Here is a 7,225-nt window from a genome sequence, read left to right as displayed (position 1 = left end):
AATTTGGATCTATCGATATTACTGAACTCTATATTGAATTACCCGTGGATAATAGTAATAGGTTATTGTCTAATATGTGTCGGTTATCTATTTTAATTGAATGTCCACCATTTGATATGGGATTCAGATGTTGATATGATCATTACTAATCAGAATAAAGTCGATCATTGTCTCATCGAGTTGTCTCCAATAAATTTTAGTTAGTTCGCTAGATTTTAATTTATGAATTAATGATTTAGTTCAACACTAATCTGCATAAAGTTCCTAACTGATATACCAAGTCATGCCAAACAATTTCATTAAAATCTAAATGTGTGAACTTGACTGTATAATCCTAGGGTCTAGCTTTTGACATTTGACCTACATCCCACGTATAGATTTAGTCATACTAGTATGGACAAATAGCTTACTATCATACCTCTTCCAAAAAAAAATAGTTAACTATCATACCAAGTCATTCACGACATATTTTAGCCAATTTCACACAAAAAAAAGTATGAGCACAAGATTTTAATTTTAGAGTCCAACTTTTGACCTGGTCCCACACATAGCTATTTTAGTTTGTTATTATTGAATCATCTTGGATGTACTTTGAACTTAAAAGGAGCTGAATTACATTGGATTAGATATAGTCATTTTGCATTGGGTTTGCATGATTGAAAGTTGGATTTCTTTTTATCTCTAGATTTCTAATTGGGCTTCTCCATTTGGATTTGGATCTTGATCCATCATCACCTCTTAGTCTAGTTTGTTATACAAACCTAATTTTCACAAGATCTTGCTATCAGACACCACTTATATAAATTCGAAAACTTCCATACGTCACCTACTACTGCATTCCTTAGAAACAATAGTAGCTATATTAGTAGCTATATTGGCTGCACATGAATGATGAAATTAGCAGGATCTGAGGGCCACACTTGGACAGTGACCGCTTTCGTCATTGTGATACATGTCTCAATAGTCTATCTACTACAATCTAGCAATCCCCATGACAGTTTGTCAAGGGCAGCATCAGTATTCTCAATAAACTGACCAATCAAAGCTAGCTACAATAAGCTTCGTACAATCGTCCTTGGCTCAATTTCTGTTGTGCATGGTAAGGCGTCAGTTACGTCATTAGGTTCGTTGCATCAACTTTCAGATGAGCGTGACGCGTGTGGTTTCGTCGCGTGCTTTCTGTCTCCTGAAGTATTATAAGCATTGCCTTGTAACGTAGCGTAGAAACACGCAAGTTTGTCCATGCATGGGCTGCTTGCTCATAGAATACCATCATTTTCAAATCATACCCATAAGTTTGAATTCCATCCATGAACCTGAAATCGTCCTATTGTGGAACGACCGATCTTACTGAAGAAGATAATTTGCTGCTGCAAAACGTAGTCCAAAATGGTTGGCTGTGAGGAAATCAGAACATTCCAACATTCTGACCATTTGCTAAACACAATGGCTGCTACTTTTTAAAAACCATCAGTGCCTAACTTTCCAATATTTGTCACTGTTTTAATACAAGTTGCAACATTCCAGACAGTATGCTGAATGAACTGGGGCTAAGTACTGAAATGAACGACCAGTATACCTGATATAGGAGATGATAAAAAGGACTAGTGTGTGGCACCAAGTCTGAATGTCCCGAAGTTCAAAAGCAGAGATCTTATTGCATTTGCTCGAGATATCACTAATTTGGTCGTGCTATGATCCTTGAGCAATGCGGTGCATTAGTGCATTACTAGTCAGCAACAGTGCAGCATGCTTATACAAATAATGTACATCTACGCAGTACTTCAGACAGTTGCTGGAGCTGACCATCAGACGAATCTGCACTGTTTGATTTCACTAGCTGAAAACCTCCTTATTGCAAACAGGGCATACCTGCAGCATCATGCATGCCACTAAAGGCTTAGCAGAGACCATGCTTTCTCAGGATAAGAAGTGAAAAATTACTAACATGGTTGCAAATTTGAAAATGCAGAAGCAGAAACATTTGGTCTGAAAATGCCAGGGGTTTGAGGTGCTGAGTTTCAATTGAAAAATTTACCAAATGACCAGCCATATAGCCATAAAGAACGCTTAATATAGTTGCGACACTCAACCCTATGAATGTACGCATGCACACCTACCCTCATGAAAATCTGATTCTGTAAAAAAGACTACTTGGCTATTGTGCCTCTTAGTCTTAGGTATGCGGACTGTTCAAATACTGTGAAACGAAGGTGTAATTTGTAGCATTTCTACATCACGTTTAACCTCGGGTCATTGCTCAAGATATATACTATAGTTGGCAAGGAAATTTCATGTGCAATACAAAAACGATGACATGTTACGAGGCACAATAGCTTTCATACTCCTAAATCCTAATAGGAAAATTATATGGTGCCCTTGTTAGCTAAAATGCCATGCTGCAATGTTTCAAAAATCATTTATGTAATACACCTAAAGTTAAGTGTTGCCGCAACAATTTACTAGTTTAAAATTCATCTTTGATGTTGAGATTAAAAAAACAAAAGTGTCGCTGTCAACATGTGATGAACAGTGCCAGGTTGACTGCTTGTCTATTTTGTTTCTTGACATCTAGGATGAATTTCAAACTGAATTGTTGCAGCTATACTTTAACTTTATGTGTACTACATACATGATTTTTGTGATGTGTTTTGAAATATTGCAACATAGTATTTTAGCCAACGAGGGCACCAGCCCCCCTGGGCACCAAATTTGAACTCATCCTAATAAATAATTCCAACAAGTAAACTGATCAGGAACCACATGAACTACAACAATTCCTAGAAGGATGGAAGTTGTACCACCAACCTATGTACTACTCCCTTCATCCCAAATTATAGGTCATTTTGGTTGTTCTAGATACATAGCTTTGTTATGCATTTAGATATACGCTAAGTATCTAGAGAAGCCAAAACGACCTATAGTTTGGAACGGAGAGAGGGGGCGTACCCCAGTGCAGAGAGCTCCCGCTCTGTGCGGGGTCTGGGGAAAGGTGTCAGTGGCAAGCCTTACCCTCGCCTGTGCAATGCGAGGAGACTGCGACTCGAACCCGGGACCTTCCGGTCACAGACGGTAAGACTCTACCGCTTGCACCAGGCCCGCGCTTCAGTTTGGAATGGAGAGAGACATACTAAAAAGCTGAAGATTAGGTGTCTAGCTAACTTACCTTATTGATCTGTAACCATTTAGCGACACAAGCCTGATGGTACTGATGTCCACAGGGCAATTTAGTAAGCCTATCTCGGTTCTTGTATGCCATACAGCAGATCACACATCTGCAAAAGTACAAAACAGTGAGTGGCAAAATGGTTTGTTACTTAAACAGCATAAGTTAATACAGTACAAACATAGATAAACACCTGGTAGCAGTGTCATAGGATGCAACAAACAACTAGAAAACATATTCTTCAAATCTTATAATTAATCAGTATTGCCACTGCACTTCCAAACATACAAAATGTTGAGCAAGAAAAAGGAAAATTCAATATCCTAATCAGCTAAAAAACGTACTCGTCATGTTTTTCCCTTCTTGAGAATATCCCAATTTTGTAAGTTGAAGTTGGCAAGAGTGCTATGACACTTTCAGGCAGCCCTTTGCTTTCGGTACCAATGGCTTCCCCTAACTGTTGCAGTTCCTGAAATCAAATGAAATAAATGAAAAGAAAATCCCATTTCTTTAATACTCGGCAACATATATCTCTATAATACCAATAGCCACAAGGTGGCAATAAAATAGAATATGCTCCTAGCAAAACGTATTGGTTATTAGAACCAAAAGATAGCTGGCACATGCCACTTATAGAAGCATAGCAACAAACAAAAAAGAGAGGGGAGGAGACAAAACAAACACACCTCATAAGTCATATTATCTGGATCAATCCCATCCTCCTCCACTACCTGTACATTGGTAATTGGAAATAAATGGAAGTGTGTATTGATTGTCCAAAATACTTGCCAGAATTGTATACCTGAGGAGGTCTACTTGCAGAATTATTGCCTCTATCAAAAGCTGAAGATGATGTAGGCTTTCTTCCTGTACAGGTAATTTGAGACAACAGATTAGCACTTAATCTGGGAAACAAATTGACTCCAACACCAAAGAATATAGAATATGCAACTAACCATTATTGTCATTAAGTGAAGTGTTGGCTAGTTTGCCCTCCATTTCTTGCAACTCTCTAGCTAAAGCTTCATCAACTGCTAGTTGCAACTCATAGTTTACATCTCCGGATGATTTTTGTTCATTTGATGTCCGATTATGGCCATAGCTACAACTTGGAGTCAAATGAGTTCCATATGAACTGCTACCATTACTTCCTTGAATTAATTGATACAATATTTCCTGAACAGGTTGGATGAACAGGCAAGTTAATTTAAGGCCATATTTTTCAAAATGATGCTGAACGGTTGCAGTACAAAGGATAGCAATGGTCATAAGCAGCACATAGCAAAAGGTAAGAATACACTGTCACGAATTTCAAGAAAATGGTATTCTGTAGATTCTAATTTTGAGCTTAGAACTCAAATTTCCAAGCATACCGCCCTAGTGAAACAGAAATTTATGAATCGTCTATCTTACACATGACAAACCTGTGTGAATGAATATTATCAGCAAAATAGTAATAATTATTTTATAACTTTTCAACCAGCCCATTATGGATCTAGGACTCAATACCCTACCAATATAACCAGCGCTTAGGATCAACTCCTCAGAAAAAAAAACATTGATTAACAATTTTGACTACGTTTCATTAGTCTTCCCATATCAGAAGTGCACATATGGTGAACACATGGTCATTGCCCAACCAATTAAAGTAGACCATAGGAAACAGTACCCAACCTGATCTTGAAGAACTTGGGCAAGATCGTCGTCGTCATCAAAGAAGCACCCACCGTAATTCTCTTCAATGGCATACGGTACAGGTGCATTCATATAACCGACACACACTTTCTTCTTTCCAGTTTTGTTGCCTAGCAGATACATCGTCGCAAGCACCTAAAAAGGAAGCTCACAGAATATTGCTTGATCAGGTTCCATGTAAATGCACCACTTGCAATCACACTGTACTCAGAACTGCGGAACAGATCACCTGCAGTCCCTCTCCCTAGCAAATTTTGTCAACTTACACATGGACTCCTCAAAACTCATAAGCATTGTTCATTTGTTCTACAACTACAAGAACATAATTTCAAACTATGAGCGCACAACTGATGAGCTACATGGTCACAACTGCAACCCCCTCTGAAGCTACAACTGTAGATCAAGACCCTTTTCCAATCCTCCAATCCGGGGTCCTTTCACTAAACATGATTATCCTACGCTAACATACAGATTCATCCCCTATAAAAAAATAGATTAATATCTTCCTGTCAGGAAAAAAACAGACGGATCTCTTCCAGCGATCTATGCCCCAATTCCTCTGATGCACACCAGAAAACCTCCCGAGTCGCTACAAGCCACAGATATAGCAGCTCCCAGCCTCACACCCCTCTCATTCCAGGCACATTTTGAGCGCAGACATTGAATAAAAAAACGACGAACGAATCTGCCGGAACTTAGGAAGCGGAAGAGGAAGCTAACCTCGTGCGCACGCAGGGGGAGATCGCTGCGCAGATCGGCAGATTTGGCGAAGCTGGAAGGCCAGAAGCGGCCGAGTGAGGACTGAGGAAGGAAGCGCGGCCACCGCTTTGCCTGGAAATTGGAATGGCCGCCTCGCCACCATTGCCGTCGCGTAATCACGGTCTTGGTGGACCGCCCCTACCCAGCCTCAGCCCAGTGGTGGCGTGCGGGCGCCGGGCCCGCGGTAATGAGTAGCCTCGACCCACCTGTCAGAGCGTTGGTGTCGCCGGCCGGCCGATGTCCGCCTCGTTGCGCCTTTTTTTGCCGGCACAGACGGTGGTGATAGACTTAGGCACTGTTTAGTTTTCGAATTTTTTTTTCCTCCTACAATAAAAGAGTATGTTTGGAAACATGTATGGAGTACTAAATGTAGATAAAAAAAAATTAATTGCACAGTTCTCGATGAACAACCTGTTCGGAAGGCCGTATCGTATCGTGGATTATTTACTGCTGGCTGGTTTGGTGTGAGAGAAAAACACTATTCCCGGCTGAAAATTTACGATCGTTTACGAGCAAGCGAACAGGCTGAAATCGCGAGACGAATCTTTTAAGCCTAATTAATCCATGAAAAGCCTTAAGTGCTACAGTAACCCACATGTGCTAAGGACTGATTAATTAGTATCATTAGATTTGTCTCGCAGTTTTCTGATAGGTTCTGTAATTTATTTTTTTATTAGTATCAAAAACCTCTCCCGACATATCCGATATGACACCTAAAAATTTTCATCTCCCCAACTAAATACACCCTTAGTGATACGAAGTACGAAGGTGTCTCTATGCAGATGCTGGATGGATGGATTGGATGACATGCGGACATGCGAGCGAGTTCAGCCTGTTCGGGGCTGGACAGTTGATTATTTATTGTTAGTTGGTTTGTCCGGCTTAATGAAAAAAAAAATACTATTTCAGCTTATAATCGTATACGATCGTTTACGGCCTGCCGAACAGGTTTTACCTACATACCCATAAATAAAGAAGCCTAGTTTTTTTATCACTGTGTGTAACTCTTTAAAAAATAAATCTACTTGTGGATTTATAGGTAAATTTGTTAGTATCCCTACCACTATCTATGGTCATATTCACTTGTCTTATGAGCCGTACTATTACAGCAAATGAACAGTGTTTTTCTCTCGCTCGCAAACAGTACTTTTAGCCATGGCTTTCTCAGCAAAGCGAACAGGGCCTATGATAATTGAGACTTGCTAGTGCTCGTATGTCCGATCTGGACACTAGCGTCAGTACGCTGCCCGCACAGGAAGCGAGCGAGCGCACCAGCAGTGAGCCCGCGCCGTCCCGGACATCGTCCGTGCCATCAGCCGTTTTCCACACACATCCCACGTGCAACACCCCAATATACTTAAAACTTTGACTTTTTCATACATCCATTTTGTTATGCATCAAGATATAATAATATGTCTAGATACATAACAAAATGGATAAACAAAAAAGTCAAAGCGACATAATTTGAAACATATGTAGTATAAAGGAAGACAGTTGAAACACTTGAAACGAGCGTTTGAAACACTTGCGAAAACGTCTGAAAAACATTTGAAAACCATTACAAACATATGCAACATCCGGATGAAACACTTGCAAACATGCGTA

At 40.0% G+C, this 7,225-nt stretch overlaps 1 protein-coding gene across 2 annotated transcripts; it reads right to left on the bottom strand.

Moving 5' to 3' along the window:
• Positions 1-968: 968 nt before the first annotated feature.
• LOC136493754 (E3 ubiquitin ligase BIG BROTHER-related-like) lies at positions 969-5,873 on the bottom strand. 2 transcript variants are annotated; one of them, XR_010768429.1, is made up of 9 exons: positions 5,582-5,873; positions 4,841-4,996; positions 4,123-4,342; positions 3,969-4,033; positions 3,853-3,897; positions 3,511-3,635; positions 3,167-3,275; positions 1,580-1,872; positions 969-1,370 (listed from the first exon to the last, which is right to left on the bottom strand). XR_010768429.1 is itself a non-coding variant. In XM_066489901.1 (8 exons), exons 2-8 carry the CDS (start codon positions 4,982-4,984, stop codon positions 1,837-1,839), a joined length of 744 nt encoding a protein of 247 aa, XP_066345998.1. In that variant the 5' UTR covers positions 4,985-4,996; positions 5,582-5,873; the 3' UTR covers positions 1,410-1,836. The 2 variants fall into 2 exon arrangements, 1 of the variants encoding a protein (XP_066345998.1); XM_066489901.1 differs by lacking the exon at positions 969-1,370 and having other exon boundaries at positions 1,410-1,872.
• Between the last annotated feature and the right edge of the window lie 1,352 nt (positions 5,874-7,225).

The sequence above is a fragment of the Miscanthus floridulus genome, chromosome 11 (genome assembly GCF_019320115.1).
Source record: "Miscanthus floridulus cultivar M001 chromosome 11, ASM1932011v1, whole genome shotgun sequence".
Taxonomy (NCBI): Eukaryota; Viridiplantae; Streptophyta; class Magnoliopsida; order Poales; family Poaceae; genus Miscanthus; species Miscanthus floridulus.
Note: the sequence above shows the minus strand (reverse complement) of the source record. Positions and strands in the feature narration are given on the sequence as shown.

What these genes read in the sequence shown, in the direction of transcription:
- LOC136493754 (XM_066489901.1), bottom strand. Translation starts at nt 4,984, where the DNA reads ATGTATCTGCTAGGCAACAAAACTGGAAAGAAGAAAGTGTGTGTCGGT. An exon ending in AGAAGGGAAAAACATGACGA is followed by an intron (nt 3,276 to 3,510) that starts GTACGTTTTTTA and finishes GTACTTTTGCAG; the next exon opens with ATGTGTGATCTGCTGTATGG. An exon ending in AATGGTTACAGATCAATAAG is followed by an intron (nt 1,873 to 3,166) that starts GTAAGTTAGCTA and finishes ATGATGCTGCAG; the next exon opens with GTATGCCCTGTTTGCAATAA.